The sequence below is a fragment of the Anguilla anguilla genome, chromosome 15, assembly GCF_013347855.1.
Source record: "Anguilla anguilla isolate fAngAng1 chromosome 15, fAngAng1.pri, whole genome shotgun sequence".
In the NCBI taxonomy this organism is placed as follows: Eukaryota; Metazoa; Chordata; class Actinopteri; order Anguilliformes; family Anguillidae; genus Anguilla; species Anguilla anguilla.
Genome location: NC_049215.1, coordinates 37,020,739 through 37,036,756, shown reverse-complemented (window position 1 = coordinate 37,036,756; position 16,018 = coordinate 37,020,739). Strand labels below are relative to the sequence as shown.

The 16,018-nt window shown below is 46.9% G+C and overlaps 1 protein-coding gene across 1 annotated transcript; it reads left to right on the top strand.

Annotated features, from left to right (window-relative positions):
- Positions 1-3,830: 3,830 nt before the first annotated feature.
- Positions 3,831-10,255, top strand: vgll3 (vestigial-like family member 3). The gene is made up of 4 exons (XM_035394673.1): positions 3,831-4,258; positions 5,561-5,879; positions 6,874-7,353; positions 9,442-10,255. Exons 1-4 carry the CDS (start codon positions 4,139-4,141, stop codon positions 9,480-9,482), a joined length of 960 nt encoding a protein of 319 aa, XP_035250564.1. The 5' UTR covers positions 3,831-4,138; the 3' UTR covers positions 9,483-10,255.
- Positions 10,256-16,018: the final 5,763 nt, after the last annotated feature.

The window sequence follows — 16,018 nt, the reverse complement described above, 5'->3', positions numbered from 1 at the left end:
AAAACGGCATACATTGCGGACTGAAATGATGCACCTCGCAGTGCCTGTAACAAATTATATCTCTTAAACCACAAAGTTTATATCAGCAGAATCTGAGATTCAAGCAGACACTTCACAGTGTCATCTTAAAAGCCTCATTAATAAGATGCAAAATAATACTTCACCTCAAACGCTGTTCACCCAGCAGGAGTTAAACACTGTGTGGTACCAGCCGTCAGGACAGCCAGCCGATGTTCCACAGGCCCCTGAAGGGCCACTTATAAACAGAGCTTCAAAGGGCCCGGGGCCTGAGAATATGTAAATAAAACCTCCTACAGTATGGTGCCATTATCCGACATTACGCCACTTCTTTTTAAGAGCATGCCTGCACGCGCAGTGCAGCAGACCCACCGGTACCTTGGATCTTCTACAGACTCTCACTTTAAAAGTCATATAATTAGAGCTGGCACTTTAAGGTCTGCGCCGCCATCAGGACCCGTAAGAGCCACTTCAGGAAGAGCTCGCCTGTAGGCTGAGGCTTAGATTGTAATTATAGAAAAAAAGATCATGCTGAACTTCTGTGTGCTACAGAAGCAACAGCACCATTAAATGGGCACATATGGCAGCTCTGTGAGAAATTAAAACAAAGGTAAAGCACTTCAAGCATTTATCAACCTGTCCTTTAAAAGGCCATTTACTTGTACTGAGCTTGACACAACAAAAAATACTTCATCTGGGGTTCATATAATAACAGTACTAATTTATGTGTATATTTGCAATTGTATTCATGTGAAGTAGAGGCCATGAAAGTAAGCTTAAAAGGTTCAACCACCATTGGACATAATTTTATTTAAACACTGAACAAGGTGCTTAATCTTAATTTTGTAGTGCCTATTATACAAATAAAATGGATATAGGCTATTCATCCTCGACAGCATGTGTACTGAGCATATAATACTAATAAGGCAACAGCCCAAGATAAACGCTGTGCACACAGAAACATTCTTCTTAATGCCTTTTTTGCTTTGATCAGACAGGTGAAAAGCAGAGGGGGTAACAGACAGGTGAAAAGCAGAGGGGGTAACAGACAGGTGGGGCAGAGGGGGTAACAGACAGGTGGGGCAGAGGACAGAAAGAGCCATGGCAGGTAACTGAACCCCCGGCTGTACAGACAGAGGTGCAGGGGTTAAAAGTCACCCAAACTATGGACCACAATGCACCATGGCAGTTACCGCATTTTTTTTTTTGTATTCTCAGGAATCATAATGCACGTGAACATGCAGAGGAGCTGACATCAAAACATTTGCATCGCAGCTTAAACTAGGACATCCCTCCTGAGATGGAATCACTGTCCAAGAGTCAGCAGTGCGCCTCTGACCTTTCATCTCTGCCCTCTGAGCAGCAGGGGGCAGCAGAGGCCCTCACCAGCTGAAAAATGTCATTGTGTTTGTTTTCTATGTCTCCATCAACAACCAAATGTACAGTGTATTGGTCTGATGGCATGAACTGGTTGAGACAAGAATACTTCTTTTTGTTTTTTTCGTTTGTTTAAAATAGGGAGATGAGAGAAAGCACCAGTGTTGCTGAAGGGAAAACTAACAGGGCGATAGTTCCGGGGCCAGGTGCAGTACTAATAAAATAAAGATGAATATGTATGGAATACGTACGCGTCTGATGAAGACTTTGCCCTGAGCTGCTTGACCCAAAAGGAGGCTCCCGCTTCTCTCTCCAAATGAAAGACAACAGGAGCATAATTTTATCGAGCTAAGAAATATGACCAAACCGAGAGCAGAGAAAGTGTCCTGAAGAAAAGAGCCTAATAGTAGTTTAACATTAAAAGGGTTGTCAACATGATGTGTGCTGGTAACTTATCTGACCACAAACTAAACATACAAATGGTAACACTTTACAACACACTCACATGAACTGGCATTAACTAATGCAGTTGTTAACTACTAACTACTGAAAAGTTAATCAGTACAGATTTGTAATAATAATAATTCATACTGGAATTAAAAAACAGTTATTGTATTTGTTAACATTTCACTAATTATAAGTCTATCCTATGTTTTGCTAATGTATAAATAATCATGTATCTAATACGCTAGTTAATGCCAATTCATGTGACCTTATTGTAAAGTGTTACCAAATAAATAAATAAATACAGATATGGGGACACTCCCTCTGATCCTGACCATGAATAAGCAGGTATAGATAATGGATGGATGGACAGACCAGGAATAAGCAGGTATAGATAATGGATGGATGGACATATCAGGTATAAGCGTTATAGATAATGGATGGATGGACAGACCAGGAATAAGCAGGTATAGATAATGGATGGGTGGACAGACCAGGAATAAGCGTTATAGATAATGGATGGATGGACAGACCAGGAATAAGCGGGTATAGATAATGGATGGATGGACAGACACTGGAAATTAACCAATGTTCCGGTTTTCATGGGCTCAGTCTATTAAAAACATATTTTTAAAAGAGCAGAAACAGTGTTTAAGCTGAGATGCCACCAATGAGAATGAAGAAAACTCAAACATACATTAAAAGCTCTTTAACCGGCAGAAGATAATATAAAGTCAGGGGTTAGGCCTCTGCTAACCTCTTGTTGAGCAGAGAAAATTCCCCCCTTGTAATAACCAGGCACCATGAGGAATATCCACATAAGGAATAGGAACAGAACAAAACAGGTGCAGTCCCTGCTTTGTATAAGCAAAAAAGTGTTATACCAATAGCATACATAATTCTACATCTGATTGGTACATGATTAGTACATATAAGCATACAGTAAGATCCAACAAAGTAAATGATTGGTTGTGTCTAATTATATAGCACAAATACCATATTAGGAGCAAGTCGAAATCGCACTTTCAGATTAGTAAATTCAATGGATCATATGGATTCATATAAAATGAGCTGTACAGAGAGATCTTTATCTCAAAGAAGAGTGATGTTTCCCGTTAGTAAAGAACTTCTAGGAGAAACGTCATTAAGCTCATATCATTTATCACCATTAAAAAAATTTTTATCACCTATACAAACGCTGAATTTATTCCAAGAAACATAAAACTTCTTAACAAGTGGCTGAAACTGTAAAAGTTGTATTTATTTATTCATTGTGTTGACTGTTTACAGGTGTATAAATGTGTTCTGTTTGCAATGGTGTGAATCCCGGTTTTAAAGGCAAATTCCTTTAGAGAGCAAACAAATTTCTACTTAAGAACAGTAAGATTCGATGTCTGGCACAGGACAGACTCGAATGGACAGCACGGTAGTGTGTGAAGATGAATCCCATATTTTAAAAAATCCTTTTTCAGATCCGATCTCTGGCTGTCGCAGCCTGTTGGTAGCAGGTGGCCGTACTATATGCGCTTTAAAAATCACAGAGGAAGTCCACAATGGCGTAAATGGGTGCAAATAAAATCATAATTATGCTTCTTAGTGACACAAAAAAGATGTTTACCCTAATGGGGCAGTAGACTAGAGATATGACCATACAGTCTTAACGGGATTTCTGCAAATATGTTCTGCAAATATTTGCGTTCATGCAAAAAACGTATTCCTTTTATATTTTCTTACATTTGTCTCAAAACAGGCCAACCAAGCCCCTACTGTTTGACTGTATGCGCTCAGCTCCCGTTGTTTGCCTCCTATTCTGAAATGGGACAACCGGACGCAATCTCGGCGGTCTAATAAGAATTCGAATCCGCGCCCAAATGTCGCTGTAACTTTTCCATCTTAACTACACATGGTTTACCACAATCTTGAGAAGTTACTGCGCAATGCATACTTCATCTCCGCCCGCTCCGAAGCGGATAGAAGTAGCGGGTGGTGGGCGTACGGCTGCTCGGCGCAAGCTCTCCAATTGGTATTTACTGCAAATGCAAACTTCCCTCCAATCAGAGGGCAACGGAAACTTGAAGGTTTCGGGTAGTCGTGCTCTTGCGTTTTCTATTTTTGATACTTGGTCTGGGAAGAAATCCGATGGACTCGCTTTTGTTTTTATGCTAACAATTCTTTTTTCAAGCGGCGGTGCCTTTGTTCATACTCAGGTTTATATAGGGAGGATGCCTACCCGGGTCTGTCTCAGTCGGAGGTGCGCTGATCTTTCTGCACAAACGCGCGGAGATACAAGCAGAGTGCCATGAGTCGTCTGGATGTTGTGTACCGTCAGGGTTATGGAGCTCATCGCTATCTGCCGGCGACATCAGCTGCGGCAGCAGCGGTAGCGTACAACGCGGCGTATTTCCACCGTCAGCAGCAGGTGGGTCCCTACCTCCCTTCCCACTTCAGTTACTGAACTACATTTAAAGAGAAGGAATCTCTGTAAAGCTCTGTATCCATTCGGGGAGTTTTTTTTTGTCTCTCTCTTTATGCTATGGAATAATTAAACATGTAATTAATTATATCCGGCAGTTTCGGTTGTTTCCATAAAACTGGACTGTCAAGTAAGCGAAGTTTCTTTATGGGCATAAGGTAGGTATTACTGAAGCACTTGGTTGGATAGAGGAAGCTTACTAACTTAACTTTTAATGACTTTATTCTGTATTCGTGTTAGCAGTTCCTACTCTACTTATGATGGGATTTTGTAAAGTAGTTTTACATCTATCTTAAGCAAAATAATTTACCATTAACTCTCTAAAATCGCGTTGTTCGTCACTACGGCGTTAAAAAGTTGAAAAGCTGACGTAGTTGAAAAGCTAACGTAGTTCATTATTAAAACACCGGACTGGCTGCCGACGGGATCTGGAGGGGGGCAGGGGTGCGCTTGGGATGGAGCCTGTGTCTGATACTTAACGTTCCTCTGTCCCACAAGGGCAGCGCAGAGTTCCGTTTGTGGAGAAATGTTTGCTAAAGTGGTACGTGCACATATGTTCCAGCCTGGGCCTTGGTGTGGGGGGCGGGGGGTGTCACTGACTGCTCTGAAGGGTACTGGAGTACTGGCAACTGTTTAGGGGGAGCCCCCCCCCCCCCCCCCCTTGGAACAGGTGTCCTCAGAGAACAGCAACTGTAAAAGGCAAATTGCTATGGTGGTGGCCCAGGGGAGGATATACCCCTGGAGGAAACAGGTGTGTGTGTGTGTGTGGGAGGGGGGGGGGGGTCTCCTAGCTGAGTCCCTTCTGTGAGAGATGGGTGACTCTCTGTCCCTGTCACACCACTCAGACCCCTCTCTCTCTCTCTCTGTCCGTCTCTCTCTCCCTCTCTCTCATTCACTCTCTCTCCCTCCATCCATCCCTCTCTCTCTCCCTCTCTCTATCTCTCTTTCTCCCTTCATCCCTCCCTCCCTCCCTCCCTCTCTCTATCTCTCTCCTCTCTCTCCCTCCCTCCATCCCTACCCTCCCTCCCTCTCTCTTCCTCCTTCCATCCCTCCCTCTCTCTCTCTCTCTCTCCCTCTCTCTATCTCTCTTTCTCCCTTCATCCCTCCCTCTCTCTATCTCTCCTCTCTCCCTCCCTCCATCTCTACCCTCCCTCCCTCTCTCTCCCTCCCTCCATCCCTCTCTCTCTCTCTCTCTCCCTCCCTCCCTCCCTCTCTCTCTCTCTCTCCTCCCTCCCTCTCTCTGAGCAGACAAAGCTCTGCTCCCACAGCAGGATGCAGGAGTCAACAGATCTGTGTTCGCATGGCAAGCAAACGCAGGCCAGGGAGCAGGAGGAGCGGAGGGGTGTGGCCAGGGAGCAGGCGGAGCAGGGGGGCGTGGCCAGGGAGCAGGCAGAGCGGAGGGGTGTGGCCAAGGAGCTGCGTCCCGCAGAGGCTGAATACCTGAGCTCCAGGTGTGTCCTGTTCACCTACTTCCAGGGGGACATCGGGGACGAGGTGGATGAGCACTTCTCCCGAGCTCTGAGCCAGCCGAGCGTGCTACGGGCCCCCCCTGGAGCGCTGTGGAGAGGTGAGACCCCCCCTTTCAGACTCTGACTCAGGGTGCAGGTGGTACTGACTGTGCTGGCAGTGTGCCCCTCCAGCTCAGTGTGGGAGACAGCCCATGTGCCCGTCGCCATAGTCACATAGCACATAATTATCACCAGGGACGGTGGGTTCAGGTAGCCATAGCAGTACCCAGGGACGGCAGGTTCAGGTAGCTATAGCATCGCCAGGGACGGCGGGTTCAGGTAGCTGTAGCATCGCCAGGGACGGCGGGTTCAGGTAGCTATAGCAGTACCCAGGGACGGCGGGTTCAGGTAGCTATAGCAGTACCCAGGGATGGCAGGTTCAGGTAGCTATAGCATCGCCAGGGACGGTGGGTTCAGGTAGCTATAGCATCGCCAGGGACGGCAGGTTCAGGTAGCTGTAGCATCGCCAGGGACGGCGGGTTCAGGTAGCTGTAGCATCGCCAGGGACGGCAGGTTCAGGCAGCTGGCCTGCCCTGTCTCAGTGTACTCCTCTGGCTGACTGGGGCCCTGCCAGTGTGGTGTGTTTGGACACTCAGGCCCTGTAGTCTGCCTGCTCTACTGCTCGTTTCTCCAGCACTGTGAAGGAAGAGCCGCATGCTGGTCTCTGCTCTGCTGGACTGGCAGAGGCTGCAGCAGCGATGGCACAAATAAGACCTGACATTTCAGATTGTGGAAAAAATGTAGGTGATATAAGAAGGGCAGTGTTCTGTGAATACTAACCCCTCTAGAAGGCTCTGCTTCTCTGCCCTGCAGTGACTGTAGACCATAGGGGGTTTGTGTGGGGTTTGGGTGGGTTTCTGTGGGGGTTGTGTTGGGTTTGTGTGGGGGTTGTGTTGGGTTGTGTGGGGTTTGGGTGGGGGTTGTGTGGGGTTTGGGTGGGTTTGTGTGGGGTTGTGTGGGGTTTGGGTGGGGTTGTGTGGGGGTTGTGTTGGGTTTGTGTGGATGTTGTGTGGATGTTGTGTCTCAGTATCTTACTCTCTGTCTCTGTTTCAGAGGGAGGACGGGCGTCGGGACAGTGCAGCGGTTTCCCATCACCCCTCTGGGGTACAGCGTGCCCCCCCCAGGGCAGCCCTCGTCTCTCCTCGCTCCATCCCGAGTTTTCTCCCAGCAGAGCCTTTCAGTCCCCCGAACCGGCAGCGTGGGCGGGGCACGGTCTGCCCCAGCCGGGCGTCGCCCCTCCGCCCGCCGCGCCCGCCGACTCCTGGCACTACTCGCTGGGGCCTCAGGGTGGCGCTGGGTACCCCCACATGCACAACATGTACCCCCACGTGCACGCCCGCCACGCCCACCATCACATGCTGCACCACGGGCACAGCCCCGCCCTGGAGGCTCGATTTGGCCCGCTGCTCCTACCCGGCGTGCGCCCGCCTGGAAGCCCCGCCCCTTCCTGCGAGGGCCGCTGGTCCGAGCCGGACGCCGCTGCACATGGCTGGCCAGCTTCATTCCACGGGTCAGTGGACATTTACGAGTCGGGTGAGTACTGGAGCGGATCCGCGACTGCTCTACACCACTATCATACTCTATATCATACACCACTGTCATATCCTCTATATCATACACCACTATCATACTCTATATCATACACCACTATCATACTCTATATCATACACCACTGTCATATCCTCTATATCATACACCACTATCATACTCTATATCATACACCACTGTCATATCCTCTATATCATACACCACTATCATACTCTATATCATACACCACTGTCATATCCTCTATATCATACACCACTATCATATCCTCTATATCATACACCACTGTCATATCCTCTATATCATACACCACTGTCATATACTCTATATCATACACCACTGTCATATCCTCTATATCATACACCACTATCATACTCTATATCATACACCACTGTCATATCCTCTATATCATACACCACTATCATACTCTATATCATACACCACTGTCATATCCTCTATATCATACACCACTATCATACTCTATATCATACACCACTGTCATATCCTCTATATCATACACCACTGTCATATACTCTATATCATACACCACTGTCATATCCTCTATATCATACACCACTATCATACTCTATATCATACACCACTGTCATATCCTCTATATCATACACCACTATCATACTCTATATCATACACCACTGTCATATCCTCTATATCATACACCACTATCATACTCTATACCATACACCACTGTCATATCCTCTATATCATACACCACTATCATACTCTATATCATACACCACTGTCATATCCTCTATATCATACACCACTGTCATATACTCTATATCATACACCACTGTCATATTCTCTACATCATACACCACTGTCATATTCTCTATATCATACACCACTGTCATATCCTCTATATCATACACCACTATCATACACCGTCATACTCTATATCAGTGGTTCTCAACTCGGGCCAGAAAGGGCCGGTGTATGTGCAGGTTTTTGTTCCAACCAAGCAGTTACACACCGGATTCTACTAATCAAGGTCCTTAGTAAAGACTCCAAAGGTTGATTAGTAGAATCAGGTTTGTAACTGCTTGCTTGGAACAAAAGCCTGCACCCACACCGGCCCTTTCTGGCCCGAGTTGAGAACCACTGCTCTATATCATACACCACTGTCATACACTGTCATACTCTATATCATACACCACTGTCATATCCTCTATATCATACACCACTGTCAATCCTCTATATCATACACCACTGTCATACTCTATATCATACACCACTGATATACCCTCTATCATACACCACTGATATACTCTATAACATACACCACTGATATACTCTATAACATACACCACTGATATACTCTATATCATACACCACTGTCATATTCTCTATCATACACCACTGTCATATCCTCTGTATCATACACCACTGTCATACACTATATCATACACCACTGTCATATCCTCTATATCATATACCACTGTCATAGTCTATATCATACACCATTGTCATACACTATATCATACACCACTGTCATATCCTCTATCATACACCACTGTCATTCTCTATATCATAACCACTGTAATACTCTATATCATATACCACTGTCATATCCTCTATTATACACCACTGTCATACTTTATATCATACACCACTGTCATATCCTCTATATCATACACCACTATCATACACCACTATCCTAGTCTATATCATACACCACTGTCATACTCAAAATACATTCAAACCTGTAATAAGCTTATAGGTACTCATGCAGTCAGTCAATGTGTTTAAAAACTATGACTGAACCCATAAATAAAGACAGGGGTGCGGTATGGGGGGGCCCTCGTAAGGCAGGGCTGCGGTATGGGGGGGGCCCTCATAAGGCAGGGGTGCAGTATGGGGGGGCTAGGACGATTCTGCGGGCCCTGACTGACAGGGGCCCTCATAAAATCGTGCTGTGATTGTGCAGGGATGGGGTGCCCTGGGGTGGTGGGCCGTAAAGTCAGATCTGTCCATGGGGCCCCTGAGTGATGGATTTCAGTTCACTGACCAGTACTCACCCTGCCTGTGTGTTACTGGCACATTCTCCTTCCCCACCAGCTCTGGATCAGACGAAAGTGAAGGCGCCTGTTTGGTTCTGAACAGAACGTGTTTGGACTCATTATGGACATGGTCTTGTGTGGAGAAGACCCACAATCCACAATGTGGAGTTCACTCCTGGAATAAAGCAGAAGTTTTCCTGGGAATTCACTCAGAAATGGCAAAACTCAGTCCTGGGCACTGCCAGTGTGGTGTGTTTGGACAGTCAGTCCTTGGCACTGCTAGTGTGGTGTGTTTGGACAGTCAGTCCTGGGCATTGCCAGTGTGGTGTGTTTGGACAGTCAGTCCTGGGCACTGCCAGTGTGGTGTGTTTGGTCAGTCAGTCCTTGGCGCTGCCATCTGTGGCCTCCATTTTGGGTTGCCTAGGAGACAGGAGGGATGCCACTGTGAAGGAGACAACATGCCCTTCATAAAGTTTAAACTGCATATTTATAATGTGTATTTAAAATCTTTTCTTGGAGGTCCATCTTGACTGAATGTGAGTCTGTTGTTCTCTGTTCCTCAGTAGTTCTGTTTAAAGAACTGTTCAAGTCTGCACGTCACAGTGTGGTTCCTGTGCTTTTATTTTTCATGCATCTTACGCAGTGGTTTCAACTGTTAATTTATATTTTTTCTTTTTATGATTTGTCCTGTTTGTTTCTGGGCTTCAGTGAACTGAGAAAGCTTTTGTTTATAGAAAGGTCCTTTTTTCTCTTATGAGTGGAAGTAGTGTAACTAAAGAAGCAATGTTTAAATAAATTCTATTGACAAGTATTATCATTTGAATTGCATTCAGAACCGATTGAATCTGGATATTAAATATACTTTAGTCAAATCTATTGTGTGATATGTTTTCTTTCTCCCTTAAACTGAAACTATGTCCTGTTACTTGTCCATTGTTACTTGTTCTGATTTAGTATACATCTGTTAAAATAATTCATTCACTCCTAAAAATTAAAACTCAGACTCATCTGTTCAATGTATTTTTCTACCATCCAAGTAAAAATAAAACATTACACAAGCATTAGATTCCATGAACTAAAATGTTAAAAATCATATTTGCTGCTCATGAATACTTTTAGATGTCAAGGATGCAGTGTACTTCACTTAAATTGTGTGTAGAGAGGTAACAGGAATTTATACTGCTAAATCAAAAATTCTGCTTTCTATCCCCCACAAAACATCTCGAAATGCTGCGGGCCCATGTCTGGCACCGATAAATACATTTTAAAAGCTTCTGAACGAGTGCAGATGCTTGAAATATTTTCCGTTATATAATATCTTTCACTTAAATATTTCCCAACTAATGGAAAATGGGGCTTAAATATCAGGCCAGGAATGCATGTCCTGACGAAGCAGGAAATGAACCAATTACAGGCGATAAACACATTCAGCAGCGCGGCCAGACAGCCGGTAAGCACCGCCACGTCTTAATGAAGGTGAACGCATGAATACAGCCACGTCTTGATGAAGGTGAAAGCATGAATACAGCCACGTCTTAATGAAGGTGAACGCATGAATACAGCCACGTCTTAATGAAGGTGAACGCATGAATACAGCCACGTCTTAATGAAGGTGAACGCATGAATACAGCCACGTCTTAATGAAGGTGAACGCATGAATACAGCCACGTCTTAATGAAGGTGAAAGCATGAATGCAGCCACATCCTAAGCTTCACACATGAGTTTGATAGCCAGGTGGGATGCTGTCGTTACCTTTACCTTTTGTCTATAACGATAACTTTTTAATATAACTATTTTTTCCTTGAGAATGGAATTTTAACCTGAATTGCTTCAGTAAATCTTCAGCTGCATGTCTGTACTGTTTGTAAGATGAATGTAAGGTATATAAGTTGCTTTGGAACAGGTTGTCTGATAAATGGCTGAAATGCAAATGGCCTGTTCATGGGGGCCATTCATCAGTCAAATATGAATTCTTAATTAAGATGCCTTTTAGGAAAGCCTGGAGTACAAAGCAATTAAAATAAGCAGAGCACCTATCTGTTTCATTCCTGACAGCATTGTTTCACTCATCAGAGAGAAGTACATGACTCCCCTCTTCCTGTGTTATTTTTTAGTCATTTTATGGAATATTTAAAGTGCCAGGTACACACAGCTTTTAAACAGCACCATGTACACACAACACCACACACACACAGCACCAGGTACACACAGCACCAAGTACACACAGCACCAGGTACACACAGCACCATGTACATACAACACCAAGTACACACAACAACAGACACACACAGCACCAAGTACACACAACACCAGACACACACAGCACCAAGTACACACAACACCAGACACACACAGCACCAAGTACACATAACAGCAGATACACACAGCACCAGGTACACACAACACCAGATACACACAGCACCAAGTACACACAACACCAGACACACACAGCACCAAGTACACACAACAGCAGATACACACAGCACCAGGTACACACAACACCAGATACACACAGCACCAAGTACACACAACAGCAGATACACACAGCACCAGGTACACACAGCACCAAGTACACACAACAGCAGATACACACAGCACAGGTACACACATTGCCACGTACACACAGCACAGGTACACACAGCACCAAGTACACACAACAGCAGATACACACAGCACAGGTACACACATTGCCACGTACACACAGCACAGGTACACACATTGCCAGGTACACACAGCACCATGTACACACAGCACAGGTACACACAGCACCATGTACATACAACACCAAGTACACACAGCACCAGACACACACAGCACCAAGTACACACAACACCAGACACACACAGCACCAAGTACACACAACACCAGACACACACAGCACCAAGTACACACAACAGCAGATACACACAGCACCAGGTACACACAACACCAGATACACACAGCACCAAGTACACACAACAGCAGACACACAGCACAGGTACACACAGCACCATGTACACACAGCACAGGTACACACAGCACCATGTACATACAACACCAAGTACACACAACACCAGATACACACAGCACCAAGTACACACAACAGCAGATACACACAGCACCATGTACACACAGCACAGGTACACACAGCACCATATACACACAGCACAGGTACACACAGCACCAAGTACACACAACAGCAGATACACACAGCACAGGTACACACATTGCCACATACACACAGCACAGGTACACACATTGCCAGGTACACATAGCACAGGTACACACATTGCCAGGTACACATAGCACAGGTACACACAGCATCATGTACACACAGCACAGGTACACACAGCACCATGTACACACGGCACAGGTATACACAGCACTATGTACACACAGCACAAGTACACACAGCGCCATGTACACACAGCACAGGTACACACAGCACCATGTACACACAGCACAGGTACACACAGCACCATGTACACACAGCACAGGTACACACAGTGCTAGGTACACACAACACCAGGTAGTGATTTACGACACCTGAGCGCTGCAACCACTGGTCTCCCCCCTGCGGTAAAGGATTGGCAGCTGGCCAGTCTGAGGGTCATTTCTGCCACTTGGTGCTGTAAATAGCCAGGCTGCGAGGTGGTCTTGCATGCTTGGCGGTGGTGTGCACTGGGAATGCTGGTCCAGTACCCAGCTGTATCACACAGATTAGAGATGAAGCTCTCAGCCGTTCATCTCCAACTCCGCTGCGTTATGCCACCAGGTCAAAGCGCAGGTTATGTAAGATGGTGGATCAGACCATGAAAGCCTGACTGAAGGTGCATTGCTCTTACAGTCCCTTTTCTGGTAAATTTGCCCCAAACAGACGTAAATCGAACTTTGAGGATGTAGTCTGGTAAGTCGACGGTTTTCCTAACTTCTAACATTCCACGTGTACATCGGAAATGACACTGTTATTGGCTTGAATCTCTCTGGGAAAATGGAGTATTAGTAAATTAAACCCAGTGAAAGTGTGCAGTTGGACGTGCCAAGCACCAAGCCTTACCAAGCTGACCTCTAAAGGTTTGGTCCATCCAATCACACACTTTCCCTGGGTTGTACTCCTTTATTGTATCTCTTTATTGTACTTCAGACTTACAGTAGTACCGGGAGGGAGGGTGGGCGGATTTAGAAGCCTCCTGGTCCTGTAGGGGTTAGCGGGATGGTGTCCCACTTTTCACTCCAACCAGCTGGCTAGCAGTGAGAGAAACTCAGAAGATGACCGCGACAGCCATCAGCCCTCTTGCCCCCCCCCCCACACAGCTGACTACCCAGCCTAGACCCCCGCAGCCTGCTCCCCCCCCCCCCCCCAGCCTACCCCCCACCCCACAGCCTGCTCCCCAGGCTCCATCCCTCCTTCAGGAAACCACCCACTGGAAAAGTGGGGCTCCTGCCTGGGGCTCAGGAATCAAAGGGTAGACAGTGTTCCCTCAGCATTAGCATGTAATGCACTTATATGCTAATGAGCACCCCCAGCCCCTGCTGCCCCATTCACACTCTCACCATGGGCATCTCCAAAACAGCAGAGAGGGACATCACCTGCCCCACCGCTTCCCCTGCCCCTGTCACTAATGCACTCCTTTATTCCTTTATTCAGAAGAACCGAGGAGAAGGACCCAAGCACGTCCTCATACACAGCCTCTCTCTGAGCTGTGATGCACTGGTTTCTGGGCAGGCAGTATTAATTGAGCTGGATTGGGGTGATGGTCCTCTGATACACTGGTTTCTGGGCAGGCAGTAATAACGAGGTAAAACTAGCCAATCTATCCTATTTTTCTGCTAGCTCCTCTGCGGTGTCATTGTGTACAGTAAGGCGTAAAACTCAACGCACATCATACGCTCAGGGTTTGCCTGTTCCTGCTGAGGGAAAATTAGTGGAGAGCACAGAGCTATCATAACATAACTTTTTTCCCCTGGTTTCTCTTCAGCACATTCCAGAATAATTTGGGTTGTTGATTAGCCTAACAATCGCCAAGGCGATGCCAGCTGTTTGAAAGTGAAACTGCATAAACGGTCCTCGTCCCTAATTCATTACCCTCATGTGCCTCTACTGGTGGGAGGGTTAGAAACATATGGTGATACCATTACACCCCAAACAGGTCTCAGTCCTTCAATCCAAACCCAATCCCTCACACCCCAAACAGGTCCCAGCCCTTCAGTCCAAACTCAAACCATCACACCCCAAACAGATCCCAGCCCTTCAGTCCAAACCCAATCCCTCACACCACAAACAGATCCCAATCCTTCAGTCCCAACTCAAACCATCACACCCCAAACAGGTCCCAGCCCTTCAGTCCAAACCCTCACACCCCAAACAGATCCCAGTCATTCAGTCCAAACCCTCACACCCCAAACAGATCCCAGTCCTTCAGTCCAAACCCAAACCCTCACACCACAAACAGATCCCAATCCTTCAGTCCAAACTCAAACCATCACACCCCAAACAGGTCCCAGCCCTTCAGTCCAAACTCAAACCATCACACCCCAAACAGATCCCAGTCATTCAGTCCAAACCCTCACACCCCAAACAGATCCCAGCCCTTCAGTCCAAACCCTCACACCCCAAACAGATCCCAGCCCTTCAATCCAAACTCAAACCCTCACACCCGAAACAGATCCCAGTCCTTCAGTCCAAACCCAAACCCTTACTCTTCAAACGGTCCCAGTCCCACACCCACGTACTGCCTTCCTCCTGCCTGCACCAACAGTTGAGATGGAAAGCTGTTTCCTGTCGCCGTTCGAATGTTACAGACTGGGCCCATTTTGTCCAGTGGTTACGAGTCGACGCATTTACATACGTGTGCCTAATGAACCAGGGTGTTAGTGATGCCAGGGTGCTAGTGATGCCAGGGTGCTAGTGCTGCCAGGGTGTTAGTGGCGGCAGGGCGTTAGTGCTGCCAGGGTGTTAGTGCTGCCTGGGTGTTAGTGCTGCCAGGGTGTTAGTGCTGCCTGGGTGTTAGTGCTGCCAGGGTATTAGTGCCGGCAGGGTGTTAGTGCTTCCTGGGTGTTAGTGCTGCCAAGGTGTTAGTGCTGCCAGTGTGTTAGTGCCAGCAGGGTGTTAGTGCTGCCAAGGTGTTAGTGCTGCCAGTGTGTTAGTGCCAGCAGGGAGTTAGTGCTGCCAGTGTGTTAGTGCTGCCAAGGTGTTAGTGCTGCCAGGGTGTTAGTGCCGGCAGGGTGTTAGTGCTGCCAGTGTGTTAGTGCCGGCAGGGTGTTAGTGCTGCCAGGGTGTTAGTGGCGGAAGGTTGTTAGTGCTGCCAGGGTGTTAGTGGCGGCAGGGCGTTAGTGCTGGCAGGGTGTTAGTGTTGGCAGGGCGTTAGTGCTGCCAGGGAGTTAGTGCTGCCAGTGTGTTGGTGGCAGCAGGGTGTTAGTGCTGCCAGTGTGTTAGTGTCGGCAGGGCGTTAGTGCTGCCAGTGTGTTAGTGTCGGCAGGGCGTTAGTGCTGCCAGGGTGTTAGTGCTGCCAGTGTGTTAGTGGCAGCAGGGTGTTAGTGCTGCCAATGTGTTAGTGTCGGCAGGGTGTTAGTGCTGCCAGGGTGCTAGTGCCGACAGGGTGTTAGTGCTGCCAGGGTGTTAGTGGCGGCAGGGCGTTAGTGCTGCCAGGGTGTT